The 18,280-nt window shown below is 27.6% G+C and overlaps 3 protein-coding genes across 12 annotated transcripts in view; 2 read left to right on the forward strand and 1 right to left on the reverse strand.

Annotated features, from left to right (window-relative positions):
* LOC127285440 (tyrosine-protein kinase hopscotch) overlaps positions 1 to 917 on the forward strand; it is a 58,615-nt gene extending 57,698 nt beyond the window's left edge. The window contains exon 13 of the mRNA XM_051311440.1: positions 1 to 917. Within this exon, the coding sequence (XP_051167397.1) occupies positions 1 to 343 (343 nt within the window). The 3' untranslated portion in view covers positions 344 to 917.
* On the reverse strand, positions 748 to 16,868 carry LOC127285441 (peptide-N(4)-(N-acetyl-beta-glucosaminyl)asparagine amidase). 6 transcript variants are annotated; one of them, XM_051311441.1, is made up of 7 exons: positions 16,746 to 16,868; positions 7,586 to 7,924; positions 6,672 to 6,976; positions 6,117 to 6,341; positions 5,739 to 5,913; positions 4,896 to 5,315; positions 748 to 1,499 (listed from the first exon to the last, which is right to left on the reverse strand). In XM_051311441.1, exons 2-7 carry the CDS (start codon positions 7,805 to 7,807, stop codon positions 936 to 938), a joined length of 1,911 nt encoding a protein of 636 aa, XP_051167398.1. In that variant the 5' UTR covers positions 7,808 to 7,924; positions 16,746 to 16,868; the 3' UTR covers positions 748 to 935. The 6 variants fall into 6 exon arrangements, with proteins under 6 accessions (XP_051167398.1, XP_051167402.1, XP_051167399.1 ...); XM_051311445.1 differs by having other exon boundaries at positions 7,586 to 7,770; positions 16,746 to 16,833; XM_051311442.1 differs by lacking the exon at positions 16,746 to 16,868 and adding an exon at positions 16,420 to 16,561.
* The window catches only part of LOC127285442 (galactose mutarotase), a 26,413-nt gene continuing 10,706 nt past the window's right edge, over positions 2,574 to 18,280 (forward strand). The window contains exons 1-2 of one of the 5 annotated variants that reach the window (XM_051311449.1): positions 2,574 to 3,212; positions 3,282 to 3,359. In XM_051311449.1, the coding sequence (XP_051167406.1) occupies positions 3,352 to 3,359 (8 nt within the window). In that variant the 5' untranslated portion in view covers positions 2,574 to 3,212; positions 3,282 to 3,351. Of the gene's footprint in view, positions 3,213 to 3,281; positions 3,360 to 16,428; positions 16,544 to 16,763; positions 16,903 to 16,945; positions 17,023 to 18,280 lie in introns of those variants that run through there. The other 4 variants (XM_051311452.1, XM_051311453.1, XM_051311454.1 and 1 more) reach the window with 4 other exon arrangements.

Here is an 18,280-nt window from a genome sequence, read left to right on the forward strand (position 1 = left end):
GTATGCGCCTGAAAGTTTAAGAGATGGAAAATTTTCGCCAAGATCAGACGTCTGGTCGTTTGGAGTAACATTATTCGAGATGTTTAGTTTTGGTGAAGATCCAAAGCTGCCTGATGAATCAATTGGTCAAAATAAACATGAAGGAGGAAAAAGTAGTGAAGAAGAAGGTAGTGCTGAACTGTTGGCTGCCCTGGAGAAAGGAATGAGACTGCCGTGCCCTCCAAAATGTCCGGCTGAAATTTATGCGAGACTAATGAATCCTTGTTGGGCTTGGGACAGTCACAATAGACCTGACTTTCTCACGCTATGCAATGAAATAAAAGACTTAATTATTTATTTTTAATTTGTTAACTATTGTGCCATAGTTATTTTTTTGTTATTTGTACAGTTGAACATTTTTTATCCCTCATAAAGCTAAGTCCACCGACCCTAAAGGATTGTAGTTAAAGAACTCCACACAAAATGTATTAAAAATAAATTTTGGTTATTATAAAATAAAATTAATCATCAATGTGGATTATTAGGTAATTAAGATTCAATTTTTCTGTGGGGGTCAATGTATAGGATATCAACTTTTAAATTTTCGCAACTCGCATCTATTCAATAACTTATCAACTACAAACATAAACAATTGTTTTGCAGAAACAATATTGCAAACGTACAAAAAGTTAAAAATTCCTTCTTTTAATCAAGTGCCTGAGGTCAGTATAGGAGTAGTAGAGGATTGAAAATAAAGAAAATGAAAGATAAATTTGTCTCTTTACTTTAATTATACATTTTTAATTATTGTACAAAAAATGTAAGTAAAAAGTACGAAAATGTTTTTGTAATATGTATCGTAAATAGTGTGATGTCTATAAATGCTTTTTTATATGTAAAAAAACATGTATAAATTAAAATATATATTTCATACTTTACTAACAAGTATCAGTTATTTACCGTTTTTCTAAAGATATACTTATAAGCATGGAATGTTTTTCACTGGAATTAAGACTTTGACGAAAGAGTTGTGCGTGTTGCCAGGCTAATTCACCATTTCCTCCCGATAGAATTGCCTTGATATTAATGCGAACCGCTTTCTTCAAATCAATTTCAAAATTTTCACTATTATTTTCAATTTTTTCAGTTTCACTTGTTTCTAAATAAAATTTCTCCACAACCCATTCAACATCACCACTATGGAAGGTACCAATAAGGGCATTTAATTTTAAACTACTCATGACTAGATTTTCATCATTCACTTCAAATGTCCAACTTATAAATCCAAATTCATTGTCAGAAGAGCGTGCAAGGTACACCATTTTCCAATCTGATTCCTCTTTTCGAAAAATTCCTCCCTCATTCTCAGCAATTCCTTCTTGCCATCCGATTCTCGTTTCTAGGAGGCTCTTATTATTTTCAATTGAAACCTCATAAATGTCCTTAACTACAAAATATCGTAATTCGTAGTGTTTAGTTCCTTTTGGAATTATCCATTTTTGATATTTTTGTCTTGTGACCTAGAACATACATTAAATTATTGAACAATTAATTGGGTAAGAATTCCTGAAGTGTAACAGCAAATTTTCAATTTTACTGTTTTTAATTGGCAATATGAAAAATGTAAACTTCATTATGAGTTTATTAAACGGTTTAAAGGATTTTTTGAAAAATTTAAATTTCTCTTAGTTATAAACAATTGAAGTTTTTTACACTGTTTAGTTAAAAAATTCATATCTTGGAATAGAAAAGACGGATTTTAATGAACGACATATTTTTGAAAACCTGAAATACTGAAGTTTTAATTGAAAAAATAAAAAAAACATTTGTTGCAAATTACTAATTGTTATTTTAAAATTAATTGTTTAACTGCAAAATTAACCATGTTCTCAACGTTTCAGAAAGTTCATTCAAATTTTATTGGAAAGAGAATTTTATAAAGATTCAATATACGTTTTAAAAATCCGTGTCACTCAATTAGCAAAACAGTAGTGTAAACGAGTTACGTTGAATTCGCTACAATTTTGTGAATTGTATTCTTACTATTAGTTTAAAATATTTTTTACAAAAGTGTTGTTTTTTAACATTTAATATTTAAATATTATAAATTTAGCATTTAATTAAATATATTTTGTTCATTTTTTATTGATATTTTCTATCAACTTCTCTCGAGTGTTTATTATTGTGTCAACAAGTCTGTTTTCTTAATAAGTGAAATGTTTTTTAATGTTGACTATTAATCCAGTTTTACATTAAAAATGGTACCTGTAAATAAGTGCTGTAATCCGTTATTGAAAAAAACCATAATTCAATTTACAAAAATATTAAGCTTGTTACGAAGGAGTGGAAGTCTGAATTCAGTTCTCTCATAGGCCAATACATATGCACTTCATGTAGATGCAGAATTGGCTCTGATAAATTTAAAATTAAAAAATTTTTTCCTAATATTTCCGAAAATGAAAAATTGCAAGAAAGCATGGAAGAAGTATAAGGTAAAAATCATTAAATTTATTTTTTAAGAAATGTATTCCTTTAAAAATAAATTTAACATTAAAATCGAAAAAACCACCCTTAATTAGACAAATTCAAACTTAGGAGTATTAAAAAAGTAGCAATCTTTTTAGCATGATGGTTTCTTCCATATCAGAGGTACAGAAAATTTTAATTGTACTTGCATTCAATTTTTCTCCCAACGAAATAGCTAAGTTTGAATTTGTCCGGTTAAGGGTGGTTTTTTTCGATTTAATAAAAATCAGAGGGTGATAAAGCAATTCTGGCTTTATATTCGTTTTCAGCGGGCCAAAATACTATAGAAATATCTAGTTCAAGAAACAGACAACTTTTTTTTGTGTGCCGGTATTATATTTAAAAATAAATAATATTAAAAAAATCTTATTTAATAACTAAAAATATGAATTTTTTTTAATGTGCAATAACTTGAAGCTATTATTCAATTACAAAAAGATAAGTTTCTTTGTCAAAGACTTTTGTTATGTGTAAATCAAAATGTAAACATAACCTAAAAATTAAAAATGACTGATTACGGCCCTAACTTTTTGCACGTGATTCAACTGTCAATCTGTTTGCTTCTCAAGTGGGAATAGCTTATAGACGACAAAGGGTTAAAGTAGAGTGGTGCCTGTATAGACCCCAGTGTGTCAGCTAACCTGATTTTGTCGAAAAAATTTTTAATATTTTTTTCGTTCAATATGGATCATCGAGTTCAAAATAAGGTAAGTTAACCACATAAAAGTGTTACTAATTTTATTTAAAGTGTATTCTAAGCTATTTTGATAAATTAGACAACCTACAATTTTGCAAAGTCGGACCACAAGCGAAAAATAATTGATCAAGGAAGAATATGAAAGTATAATGTATAGGTATGTATAATAATTTTTAAATTTCTTGACAAAACTGAAAAAATAATTTTTTTCTACAAAACTCCTTCAGTGACTTATCTAAATAAATTCCTTTTTTTAAAGTAGCACTAAACTGCAATTTTTTTTTAAATACTGTATCTCAAGTTATCACAGCTTAATTTTTAAAACTTTAAATGATAAAATAAAAATGTTCTGAATTTTTATGTAAAAACTGACATTTTTCGTACTTTTGCTTCCTCGTGGAGGAAGCTTTGTAGTCCTTTCGTTTATAAAACTTTTCAAAGTGGCGGAAACAAATTTTTTTCTTTATAGAAACATGTTATATATGATCCTGATCAATTGTCCGGATGTATGTATGTGTGTGTATGTGTGTGTGTGTATGTGTGTGTGTGGATCCCTTTTTTGTTTAGAAGATAACTTTAACAGGTTTTAATGGATTTAGATAAAATTTAGTAGGCTCATTTATCATATTAATATCTCAAATCTGACCAAAGGATTTTGAAAAATACTCCAAAAAAAAAATTTTATGGTCTTTTTTCCAAAAATTATTTTTTAATCGAAAAAATTTTTAAATAGAAAAATTTAAGGTTATATATAATAAAATCGTATTCCTTACGTCAAGACGAATCGATCAATATATATAAAGTATTCATTTGAGGTAAATTTAAAGAATTAATGAAAGTTAAAAAATCAAAAATTCACATTTTGTCAATAAAATTTTGCTTTCTCCACCAGGAAGCAAATTTTTTTGCTGATCGTAAAGAGGAAGCAAAATGTTCATGTAATGAACATCTGAATTTACAACTTGTTTTCATTATTTTAATTTTTTTTAAGTACTTAATGTTTATTTCTAGTCATTGTACAAAGAAATGTTTGTTAAATGAGCATCCCATTATCACTTAAAAAAAAATTTCAAGAAAAAATAATGAACAGGCTTGTTTTAATAACAATTTTTTGCTCTGAGGTCAATTTGACCCCAGTGTGACAGCCATTTCATTCCATTGAAGTGTGTCAGCTAATCGTTAAGATAAAAAGTAAAATTCTCTTCTAAATGTGTAATTAGTAAAGAAGTAAATTCAATCAATGGGAAGCTAAGAGAACAAATCAAATTTATGACGTTTCTTAAAGTTGCAACGTTTCGATGGAGTGGTCCACCATTCTTCTTAATAAATATACAACAAAACAATAAGTAACGCAAATAACTAATAATAATAATAATAATAATAACATCTTAAGCTACAATTTCATGTATTGAATGATTGTTTAATTTTAAACCAATTTTGAAAAGTAGGGGGTGTCCGTTTAAGAGAGTGACCCTTTTATATTTTTAAAATAAACAAATATTTGAATTAAAAATACTTAACATTTTTCTAAATTTAAGAGAAAAAATAATTTTTCTCAACAAAATATAAAAGTTTTTTCAATTTTTAAAGTCTGTAGACGTATTTGAATAACCAAAATGTATCTTTCATATTTTTTGAGATCAAGGAAGACGAATGTGACACAAAAAAAAATTATTTTTTTAAACAATCTTACTTGAGTTTCTCCTCGAGCCAATTTCCAAGCTAGAGATCCTGAGATACGACCTTCGTATGTGACATTTTCGTTTTCCTCTACTTTTTTACATCCTGGTGGAGCTGGTAGCATATCAACTAATTCTAATAGTCTATGTTTCACAATATATTCTTTTCTAACTGAACTTAGGGAATGTAATCGTCGGTTAGTAAGTTCCAATATAAAAGCTACAAGACTTTCTTCAGAACAAAGATTTCTTTCTCTTTTTACAGCTTCTGGATTACTTGTGTAGCGCCATGTCACGTCTTGAATTTCATCTTTTGAATAAGCTATTATGTATGATAATTTTTTCCCCCAACCTTTTTCATACATTAGAGGTCGATCCATTGCATTTTCACAAGAATCTGCATGAATCCATCGTTTCTGAGCCACTGACCAAACCTAGAAAAATACAAATAACTAAATTTATATGTGTGCATTCTTTCTCAAATCAGCCACACCTCTACACATTATATTTTTGAAATGTGCAAATTACATCGAAAAACGATAAAATCTATGTTATTTTTACTACAGGTTAATCAAGAATGTTTTAAGAGGGTTCACGATCACAAAAATTCACTCAGAATATATGGGCATAAAATACAATTAAAAATTTAAACGCATTTTTCTCAAAATCATATTTTTTTCAACTTCACACACTTAGGAGAAAATTGAAAAAACCTTACGGTATCGAAAAATAAAGTTTTCAACGAAAATTTCCATACCTTGCAAAATATTTTATATTCAAAAATAAAATGTGCAGAGGCGTGGCTGATATGAGAAAGAATGACCATGTAAACATTATTTTTCTCATAATTTTATTACCTCAGTCCAAACATGATCAGTTTTATCCACTATAAACCTTGTATCGTAACCAAGCGATCGACACATAAGAGTAAATACACGAGCCCATTCACCGCAACGTCCTTCTCGAGTCGTTAGTAACATATTGGGATCTGTATAACGTGGAAATTGTACATCATTTCCACAAACACCACACCTAAAAACAATAAGTTGTTTATATTATGTTTAGACGAAAATTCAAATAATTTAAGTAAAGAAACCTTTTTTTGTTGAATTAATCGTTCCTATATATTCGCCGTAAAAAAAAGTAAACAATTTTTCAAGTTAAGAAAAATTTGAAATTTTCATTTAAAAAAAGTCTGAACACAAAAAGAGAAAAAAATGTAATTTAAAAATTACCTGTGTATTTCAATTCTTGATATGCCAGGATTTTTGGATGGTTCAACTCTGACGAAAGAACATTCGTTAGAACAAACATTACAAGGCGGACTATTTACCCATTTAAAAAACTCACATTTAAACCAGTTAATTAATTGTACTAAAAGCAAATCTTCCATGGTAAAATTTTCTTCTGCACTTTCTATATTACTACATTCATTTTCTATGTTTCTTGTTTTAATTTCTCTATGAATAAAAAGCATTTGTTGTATAACATTTTATTAAATAAAAAAAATACTACGTATATTTGAATTAATTAAACTATGAAAAAAATATTTTACATTAAATCGTTTATTTACTTCTTAAAAAGGATATTTTATTATGTTAGGGCTTCTATTCTCCTTAATTTAATATTAAATTACGGAAATTAATTAATTAATTATTAATTTTAATATTGAATTAATTGTATTAATTAATTAATAATTATTAATAATTATTAATTAATTCTAATTTAAAGAATTGTATTTTTTTAAAACTAAAATTGACTTCTGTACAAATTACATCGATATTGATTACCTTTGAATGAACCTCATCCTTTCCATTGTTTTTATTTGTAATTCTTCAAGAGGTATAAGCATTTTAGCACGAGCCTGTAATTTTTTATCCTCGAGATCCAAAACATCTTCAAAATGTCTTTCAATTTCATTAAAAAACCGTGTTTGGTTTGAATTTTGAAATATTTGTCTTGACATGGGTTCAGTTTTATTCTGACAGTTTGGTTCTTGTGAAACAATTTTTGATGATAAATTATCAATCGAACGCTTTAAATCTTGAATTAATGAAAGCGATACATCTTTCGGTAAATAAAAACCATCATCAGTCTATTAATTTTAAATAATTAAAATAAATATATATGTTTTTAGAAATACAAAAGACGAAATTTGTGTCTTAAATTAAGTTTGTTGTCAAAAATGTATAAAAGCACGATGTGTCGGAATTAATTTCAACCCAAACGTTTTGGCACTAAAAATTTTCTTCTGAATTTCATTTCTACAATGTTTACTTAGTAATTTAAGACAAAAAAGAAAAACGTTGTTAGAAAATTTTTTAAGAAAATTGAGTTTTGTATTTTTCATGCTGAAAACCCTGATGTTTAGTAGAGCTCAACCCAAAGGTTTATGTACACTTCAAATTTACTTGTAAATTTTATTGATTTTTAATGTTTAGTGTCTTCTGAGTAATTTAAACCAAAAAGAAAAAAAACATAATTTAATTTTTAAATTTATTCCGTCGACTAAAATAATAAGATTGTTATGGCAAAAAAATTAAGGTCGGATACCAATTTTTTTTTAAATAGCGGGTTTAAGCATAAACTAATATAAAAATTCAATTCTCTTGTAAATTTCTTATCAAAATCTTTAGATTAAACTTAGCTCCGACACACCGTCAAAAAAATATTTAAAGTATAAAATTCGAGCTGCTACAATTACCTCAATGAATCCAGCTTCAAATAAACATTCGATTGCTCCAGAAGCAGGTAAAAGTTTGCTCATAACAATAGGATTACTCAATCGAACTTTACGATATTTTTCATTTGTAGGAAAATTTAGAATATTTTCACATAGCTTTGTCAAAACAAATCGAGCTTCACCCAAAACTTTTTCATCATTACCTTCTAATAATTCCACACAACGTTTAAAATTACCAGTCATTTCGTTGTAATAAAAATTGTGAAAATTTTAGTCTAATTACGATAAAATATATTTCTTCTTCTTTCTTCTTCAGTGTAATAACAAAAATTATTTGGAATTCTAAGAATAATTGAAAACCTATAATAGATTTTTGTGGATAAGTAAAATACAAAAAAAATATTTTTTAAAAGAATCATTTTATTTGTGTATAAAAGCATAAGAATAAAGTATATTAATTTCTAGTTAATAATGTAAAAAGTGTACGAATGCTTATATAGGTAGGTACTTTTTGCAATCAAATCAATTCATGATTTTAAAGTAAAATTTTAAAGATTAAAAATGGCGGATCCAATATGACGGATGTCTTAAATTTATCAGAATAACTTTAAATTCATTTTTCGGGGGTTTTTAGTTTGTTTAAGATTTGATTAGAATAATTTTTTTTGATTCTATATTGAAATAAAATAAATTGAATGTAATTTGCTACGTGACATTTGTTGTAATTTTCTCAAAGTTTTTTATATATGCATTAAATAAATAATATTCTAGAAAATTTCAAATAATTTCATGCAGCAAATTACTTTCAATCCAATGTGGAATCAACAATTTGTTAGCTTTCGATTGGTAGCTTCAGAATTGCAATAACTTTATTTGGTTGTAAAGTATGACGATGAGTTGAGCCTTTATAAAAATTGGCTGAGCATTGGTCAATATTGATTAAGCCTTGATGATACAGCGGAAGTAAGGATGCTCCAGTCTAGAATGTAACACCGATCTAAACTTGACGCTTGAAGATAGGTTGAGCAGGACTGAATCAATCTTCCCGAATTCTGATTTAGGCTCGGTCAAGACTGCACCCACTGTTACTTACTATTCTCGCGTTCAATAATTTATAATAATAATAATCCTATTAATATTACGTATTATTATATTTATAGATAAAATTAAAACAACATTAGTATTTATTGAAAACATGATTTTAATTTATTAATAATAAGGAGATAAGTTGTATTGGAATCTTAAGTCAATACAACTCATCTCCTTTAATTAATAGTAATTGCAAAAAAATTTACTATTATTTAATTAATTTAATCCGAAGTTCTTTTACTATTTTTGTTTCATCACTTCTCGTGTAGAAATTGATCTAGTTAAATCCTATTTGCTATCTGGCCCTGATAAGGGTTGCCTCATTATAGCCTGATCGGGGAATTACCCATTTCTATGAATGCAAAAAATTATTTATTTTTTAAAACATGTTTCTTGAAATTATTTCTCTTTAGGTTAATGATACCTTTTGAAATTTTGCAAAAAGTTTTACTTACTATCAATACATCATAATTTATATAATTTTTGTTCACTTAGTTTGTAAAATCTCAAATATTTTTAGCACGAACGGCACTTTATTAATTGCTGAGCTAGAAAATACATGCAAACGTGTCTTCTTTTAATGATGTTAATGACAGGAAAGAGGTTATTAACTGAATTAATTAAACGAAATAATGACATCTGTGACCCCTTTGATAACCCTATTTGGCCCTTAATTTCAAAATGTATGTATGTAAGGTGTTTCATTTGATCATTTCCCTAACTAGGGCCATATTTCGCCTAATCTGGTCCTGATCTGCCCCATGTTTCAATTTCTACACGGGTTAAGATTAATTAACAACACCTGTCGAAATAACACTTAATCTAATTTGAAAAATCTCACTCGCACTAGGAACCGAACCCACGACCTAACGCTCGCAAACCTACTACGCACATCACGTGGCCACACTGGATAGTTGGCGACAATCTGTTAATTCCGGTGATGTTTATGGCGCGCCTTTATGCTAAATTTAAAATGTTTTTATTGTTAAATTACTTATATACGTTCACGGGGGGCGGCGAATAGGGCCGAATGGTTATTTCGTAGGTTTGGGCTGTCTGTAGGAATAGAACCATATTGGGGATCTAAGGACCGGCAGGGGGATCTTCAAGCAGTTCAATTGAGTTCAATTTCCAGATTATCGTTGAGCAGACGTGTTTCCGATTATTGATCATATATATGGCTCATTTCATTTAAATTGTCATATTCAGTTTCCAGAAAAGTTGAGTTGGGAAATTTTGATTTTAAGGTTGAAACTAATTTTTTATACAGTTTAACATGTTAAATTAACAAAATAAATAGTGGTCACAAAATTAAAGTCATATATTTTTATGGCAGACGGTTTTTTTGGCAGAAATCGTCATCTCTTATAAAAATTTTTTCTGTAAATTTTTGATAAAATAATAATACTAAATATAATTTGATTTGACTAGTGATAAATATACTGAAGTTTTTGGGGTCGCTGAATTCGAATTTGAAGTCAGATTTAAAATATTCAAAATGGCCGATCCAAAATGACGAACATGAAAATTCAGAAGTTAATTCGATTCGCTTGAAACTCGTTATTTAGGGGTTTTTTGAGTTGCTAATTATAAATATGACGTCAGATTTTCAAAATTTAAAATGGTGGATCCAATATGGCGACCCAACATGGCGGATAATTTCAAGACTGATTCGATTCGGACAAAATTTGTTTCTCGGGGGTTTTCGGTGTCGCTGAATTCGAATTTGATGACAGATGAACCCAAAAATCTTAAATACGATAAAATCAAATTTTTTTGAAAGCTCTGTTTGGAACCTCATTAGGCCTATAAGTGATTTTTAACTGGACTGCGAAAGGGTTAAAAATTATATATTAGGCAAAATGCAAAATTTATGTCCTTAAACATTATGAACATAAAACAAATAAACATCTATTGATTTCGCTGAAAGAATTAAAATAAAAATTTTTTGGGGGTGGGTTATAACCCCATTTTATGGAAAAAAATTAGGGGGGGAGGGTTGCGTGTACGGGTCATGTAGTACACGATTTATGCTATAATTTAAAACTTTTTTGAATTTTTACCACGTCAGATTAAAGAGAAAAATCATATTAAACACCCACACGGAGAGAAATAGATGGTATGGGGTACTATCTAGATAGTACCAGGTACCATATTTGATCTTACATATACGGACAGCTATCTAGATTCTATCAGTTACTATCCAGATTGTACGGAGTAACATCTTGATTGTAGTGGGTAACATAACCATACTTTTTGTAACATCATTGATAGTACCGAGTAGCATAATGATAGTACCGGATAACATCTACTTTTTACCATCTTAAGATCATACGTTCTTACCATCTATTTCTCTCCGTGCATAAAAACATGTCTCTTGGGGGTTTTTACCCCCACTTTTTTCAAAATCCTGACATGCTAGGCAATTTTAAGATCCGGGATCGTGTTCAGCGCCCAAAAATACTTTAGAAACCATTCTGACATCAAGATAAAAGAAAAAAGTTTTATTTTGTAGGCCTCTGTGATTTATTACGTTTACTGAAGCTATATATACAAATTCGCATTACACTTATGATCATTACACTGTTATCATTTTGCTCGTTTTTCGCTTTTAAAATGAAAACGATTATACTTATATCGACGGGGTTGGTCTCATTCGAAAGAGAATCCAAAAATACATTAAATTCCATACCGATATAAAATTCAAAATATTTTCTAACCATTTTCAAGGCGTTACACTGTTGACAGAAATTCAATTACGAAAGTGTTTCGGTTTTTTCTGCCGCCATGACAAACGAGCAGATTTATACTTATATCGTTTTCGTTTTTTTCACACACTTCGTTGTTGTGTGTTCTGCTGCTTATGCGATGGTAAAGAAATTTGTTTGCTCATAAGGTAATTTAAATAGCCAACACTTGATTTTCCTTAAATATAGAACTAATACTTCGCGAAACATTTTTTTAATCTGGTTTAAACACTATATTTTCGACAATTCATTCATTTGAACATTGAAAATGTCTCCGGGGACGCATTACACTTATGACATTTTGCCTGCCTTTTGTTCTGCCAATATTATGAAAATTATTTTTATGTCCTTGTAAGTAGAAAAATTATTGAAAATCATTGCTTTTTACTATATAAACAAATTAATTTCAACTAAGGTTATATCAAATAATTTTTTTTGGCAAGGGACAAGAATATGACATTTAAATGAAATGAGCCATATATGTATAAAATATATATATGTATAATTTAAATTATTAAATTAAAAATAAATTTATAAAAAAATGAAATAAAAATTGTTTGTAATTTCAATTCCTCAATTAAATTATAAATTATGTAATTGTTATATTATATAAAATATGAATTAAACTATAGAAAGATCCCTTTGTACATAATTATATGCCCGCCTAAATTCAATGTTATGCAAGTTACAAAAATTCATGGCATACCTTTTTGGCTGCCTGCCTGCTTGCAAGAGTTGTCATGGCAACGTGTAAAAGTAATGGAGATAGTAAATTCAAATTTGAATTTTCTCTCTCTTTTACTCCTGCACGTTGACATGAAAACTTCTGCGGCAGGCAGGCAGCCAAGTGGTAAGAGTACGCCCTTAATTTTTCTACATTATGATTTTTCAAATTTTAAATTAAAATTTTCAAATTCAATTAAAAAGAAAATTGTTTGCATTTTCAAAAAAAACTATTCAAATAAAAGTAATAATAAGTATAAATTAATTAATATTATATATTATTAAATCATTCGTTTATTAAAAATCAATAAATTTATCAATTCATACATAAATATGCATTAAATATAAAATAAAATATACTTAAGGAAATTTAAATAATTTAAAAAGTTAATAAGAAAAAAATGTTGTTTAAAAAATAACATAAATATTCATGTGTTATGTCACACAGTTTCATAATAATTACATAACAATTAAAGAAAAATGTGACATACAAAAAGTTACCATATTGTGATGTAATAAATACATCATATTGTTATATAACATAGACGTATACAAAATATGTAACAATTATATCACCATAGAATAACAGAATTATATCACAGCGTTTCATTCTCATTATATAATGGTTACATAAAAATAGTGTCACAGAGTGACATAACAATGTAACCTATTTGTTATGTAGCTGATACATAACGTGTTTGCTGGGTTATATTTTTGGGTCAAGAATTTTAGTTATAAATTCTTTTTATTCAAGTAAAAATGATATTAACGATACTTTAAAGTTCCAATGGGAAAAAAAGTTTTAGAAATTTCTATATTGTCACACAATCAACAATGGAATGTTATGCTTAAGGCAAGTCATAATCAGAAGCTACCTTTGAGTTCAATGTTCAGCAAATTGTATGTGTAACGCGCTCTGAAGAATTACACGTTAACAGGTTTGCTACGGTTTCAAAATTTCAAAATTCCCTGACATTTCCAGGTTTTCCAGACCATTTTTTTTAAAATTCCCTGACCAAATATAAAATTTTTGTTATAAAGTTTTAGCTTATTTTATATAAATAAATTTAATGATATTAACAATAAAACATTTGTATGGTTATTATTTAAAAAAAATTTTTTGTATATAAATTGCAAAATTATGTATTGGAGTTTTTAATAATTAAAGGTGAGAAAAATGTCAAATTGAATACATTCGAAAGTTTTATTTTATTAAGAATCTTTGGTAACAACTTAGTGTTAGTTGTCAACTTGATCATTTAAAATTTACGCGATTCAAATACGGCAAATTAATTTTTGAAAACAATTTTTATAAAATTCACTGATTTTTTCAGGTTTTCCCTGATCGCAGCAACACTGTAAAATCAACTGGTTGAAAGTTATTTTGCCTGATAGATTAAAATGGGACACCCTGTATACATCAATCAATTCGTTTTTGTGCCAGAAATACAATTATGACAAAAATTAATCAAAATATTTATGAAGAAAAATGTTATACTAAAAAATACGAAAAACAATTTTTTTAAAATTAAAAATGATTTAATCTACTGATTTAAGTAAAAAGCTTTCCCTTGAGGAAACAAAGAAGTAATTATTATATAATAAAATGCTTGGTCTGTCCTTCTGTCCTAACTTGAAGTTGGTCTTTTCTGATTTCACGTGTTTTTTTGAATAGTAATCTTATAACGTGTCAAATTTTGATAATTCTTTTTCTCATTTTTGCCAAAGTTGTATAATTATGTTTCCAAATTTCAGAATAAGTTTCTTTAAAATTCCAAATTCGAAAATTCAATTCACGAAGCTGAAGTACACAACGTTTACCAACGAAATTTTTTTTAAAGTTGTATTTGGATTCAAAAATTGTATACAAATACAAAAAATTTATGATGAGAAAAAAGATGCGCCAGGAAATTTCGTACAAGATAGTAATTTGAAAAAAATTTATTTTTAAAAATTAATTTTTAAGGTACCAGGGGCCAACGAATACCTATTAAATATTAATTATAAAAACACAGGCCTCGAATCAACTTAAAGACACAAAAAGTCGTTGTCGATTTATATTCCAAAAAAAAGTGGATTTGTTTTTTATTTTAACATTTTACAGATTTTTAAATAAAAAATTTTTTTTTTAATAATAATCCTTTTCGAAGGGTTAAAGTTGAAATTTTGGATAATAATTTAATTTAAGTTCATTTTTGATTGAAAATTTGGATAATTAATTTTGAATAGAAATTTTAGAAAATAATTGAATTTTATTTCATTTTAAATTGAAAACTTGGTAAATAATTAATTTTTAAATTGAAAATTTTGATAATTATTGGATTTTTAATTGATTTTTAATTAAAATTTCGGGTAATAATTGAATTTTAGTTTATTTTGAATTGAAATTTTAAAAAAATAATGCAATTTTATTGTGATATATTTTTTTTAAATTATAAAAAATTAGTTAAATTTCATAAAAATTTTAATTGAAAAATAATTTTGATATAGTGAATTTGTGTTGTATTTCATTAAAATTATTAAAAATAATTAATTTAGTGAAGAATCATTTTAGTTCAAAATTTGTTAAATAACACAGCCCCACAAAAAAAAAAGTGTCATGTACTTTTGACCGGAATACCCTAACCCTATGTATTTTGACGCGCTGAACACGAATCCGAAGTCCGTTTTGCTCCATCACGTCAGGATTTTTTTCTAACATGTTAGATTTTCAAAATCCAAAATGGCGGATCCAATATGGCGGACGAATTTTGAAAAAATTTTAAGATTTACTTCAAACTTGGTATCTAGGGGTTTTTTGGGTCGCTGATTACGAATCTGATGTCAGATTTCCGAAATTCGACATGTCTGATTCAATATTAAGGAATTATTTTTAAAAAATTGTCAGATTTTTATGAAATTTGGTATCTACAGGTTTTCTAAGTTGCTGACGAGTAACACTAGGGAAGTGCCATACGACGATTTTTCTGAAACTTGGCAGTTTTGAAATTTTTTAAAAACAATTTGACAAGTATGTTTTGTTTTTCCCCAAAAGCTGATTTATGGGGGGGGAACTACCCCTTGAATTTTTTTTTGGTAGGGGGACATTATTTTACGAATTTTTTTAAAAATTAATGTGCAATAGTGTATCTGGGGGTTTTTTGAGTCGCTGATTACGAATATGATGTCAGTTTTCAAAAATTGATAATGGCGTATCTAGTATGGCCGATAGAAGTCCATGTTGGATATGCCATTTTAAATTTTTGAAAACTGACATCATATTCGTAATCAGCGACCCAAAAAACCCCCAGATACAGATAATGGCGTATCTAATATGTCCGATAGAAGTCCATGTTGGATATGCCATTTTGAATTTTTCAAATCTGACATCATTTTCGTAATCAGCGACCCAAAAAACCCCCAGATACCAAGTTTGAAGTAAATCTTAAAATTTTTTCAAAATTCGTCCGCCATATTGGATCCGCCATTTTGGATTTTGAAAATCTAACTTCAGATTCGTAATCAGCGACACAAAAAACCCCCAGATACCAAGTTTGAAATTAATACATCAATTTTTAAAAAAATCGCCTACTTCTCAAAATCCGACATGTTTTTTGAGGTTAGAAAAAAATCCTGACGTGATGGAGCAAAACGGACTTCGGATTCGTGTTCAGCGCGTCAAAATACATAGGGTTAGGGTATTCCGGTCAAAAGTACATGACACTTTTTTTTTTTGTGGGGTTGTGTAATTGAATTGAAGATCTGAAGAAGATCTACATTTTATACTAAAAAAATGTATTTTATTTACATTTTTTTCAAATGTAAAAAAAAATGTCGCATTTTATTAAAATAAGTCAATAAATGTCGTATTTTTGATAAAAGTCGGAAAAAGTCGTATAATCCGAGGCCTGTAAACATATAATTTTCATTATTATCATTTAATACGTAATAATATTCTAATAAATTAAATTATTATTGATAATATTAATCTTTAATTTCTTTATAACAAACAACGAAATAATCAATTTGGCGCGCTTGCGCGCGTTTAATTTTGCTAGTTAATTGTTTAAACAATTAATTAAAACATTTGTTTAAACTTTATTTATTAAATAAAAATAAATTTCAGTACGAATAATTTAATTTTGAAAACTAAAATCAATCAAGTAGAACTAAAGATATCGCATTTACAAAGAAAAAGTATCAGAAAATTCAAAGTCAGTAAATTTTTAAAAATTTGGCCAAAATACTTGTGGATTATATTTATTACTATCAAAGAATAGAATGTACCAAGTTACAGTTAAATCCGAAAAAACTCACAAAATTTGTTGTGTTGAACTGACGTGGAATTTATCAAAATCTTTGTAAATTATATGTAAACTGATTCAACAAACTTCGAATGGCATTGTCAATATCCAATCAGCTATCACCAACAAACTTACATGTAAGCATGTGAGCAAAAACTGTTACTCAAAAAGATAAATTCACAATAGTCATTTAAAACGTAAATTTATATGATCGTGTATTTCTAACCTCAAAACGTTTATTATTACCATATTGACTATAATAAAATGACACAATTTTTTTTAACAAAAATTAATTACAGAAGCATGTAATATTGTTAATTGAACTATTAAATTCGTTACCTTTTTTTACAGTTAACAGTACATATAACATTTATATTTATTTGGTTGACTTCGGCAAAATAAGGTTAGAATAGTTACTAAACAAAACAAGGACATGACAAGACAAGTGCCCCTGTATAATCAAAACAAAACACAGTGAACTCTACCTATATTTAAGGTAATGCATAGTGAAACATATAGAGAAACCTCTGAAGTCTGACATTTTACTAGTCCATGTTCGAATAAGGCCGGTTCATGTAAATGAAATATTTTATACAATTTTGTAATTTTTTTATGGGTAATTTTTCATTTATCACATATTATTATATGCTTGACATATATATCATGATCAAATAATGTGAATTTACTTATTTATTCAATAATTTATAATTTTGTTCAAAAAATTACATTAATTATTTGTTCTGTAATCTGTTACGGTTATGTGATTGTTGTGATTTCACATGTGAATATTCTCTGCAGATTTTCTCGCAAAATACTTGATAAATTGAGCTAAAATTTTGAGGAAAACTCAAAAATAGTATAATGATTCGTTGTCAATGTACCAAAGTTTATTAATATTTTGTCAAGTAATTTATTTTAAAAAAATTGAATATTTGAGGAAAATTCAATTTGTCGGCAATACGATATTGATCACGATGCTAACAAGCAAGAAATTCCAGCACTATTCCGTGCTACTTGGGATTATTTCTCCAAACTTTAAAAAACGAATTTTAAAAATTATATGCGGATATAATAATTTTCCCAATTTGTAGCATGTTAATAAGGGTGTTATTTAATCCTGAATGGAAAACTAGGGTGATTAGGCACCCCAAACGAAGTTAAAAAATTACAATTTTAAGAAATTTTTGTTTTTTATATTTCGTTTTACAACTTTTTTCACATTTCTTTCCACTTTATTAAAAAATGAATAGTACCATCGTCTTCCTTACTTAAAAACAGAAAAAATTCACTAATAAACCTCTTTCTGTAAAAAGAAAACTTTTCACAAATGTTTCAAATCTTGGGTGCCAAAAACCTCCCCACTTTTCTATAACAGGATAAAAAGTTACTCTACATGCTTCGATTCCGTCGTTATCGTACACAAACTTTTCTCGCCTTCTTGCGATCACCGTGCACTGAAAAAAAATTTATTTGAATCAATTAAATGGTATTTGCTTTAAATACAGAAATTATTGATTCAAATACAGTTTATTTTACGCAAATAAACATTATTTGTTTCAAGTAAATATTTATTTGACAATAGTCAAGTAACCGATTATTTGAATCAAATAAATTTTTTTTCAGTGTGCAGGACCCCAAATATACACTGCACAAGATCTAAAATTCTGAACAGATTTTTTTGGTAAAATTATAAAAATTTGCTGTTCTTTTACTACTTGAATTGCTGTGATATCGCAAAGTTGCGGTTATTATGTTATTTTACAATTAAAAGTAGTATATAATAAATGTATAATATATATATAGATTGATTATTATTTAATATATAATGATAGAAATGTAAAAATAAAGTAAAATAGAAGTTCTGGTAATTATTA

Source organism: Leptopilina boulardi, unplaced genomic scaffold (genome assembly GCF_019393585.1).
Source record: "Leptopilina boulardi isolate dan_hultmark-lab unplaced genomic scaffold, ZJU_Lbou_2.1 LbouV2_332, whole genome shotgun sequence".
NCBI classification, from domain to species: Eukaryota; Metazoa; Arthropoda; class Insecta; order Hymenoptera; family Figitidae; genus Leptopilina; species Leptopilina boulardi.

What these genes read in the sequence shown, in the direction of transcription:
- LOC127285441 (XM_051311441.1), bottom strand. Translation starts at nt 7,807, where the DNA reads ATGACTGGTAATTTTAAACGTTGTGTGGAATTATTAGAAGGTAATGAT. An exon ending in TTGAAGCTGGATTCATTGAG is followed by an intron (nt 6,977 to 7,585) that starts GTAATTGTAGCA and finishes TAAAATTAATAG; the next exon opens with ACTGATGATGGTTTTTATTT. An exon ending in TGGCTCGAGGAGAAACTCAA is followed by an intron (nt 1,500 to 4,895) that starts GTAAGATTGTTT and finishes TGTATGTTCTAG; the next exon opens with GTCACAAGACAAAAATATCA.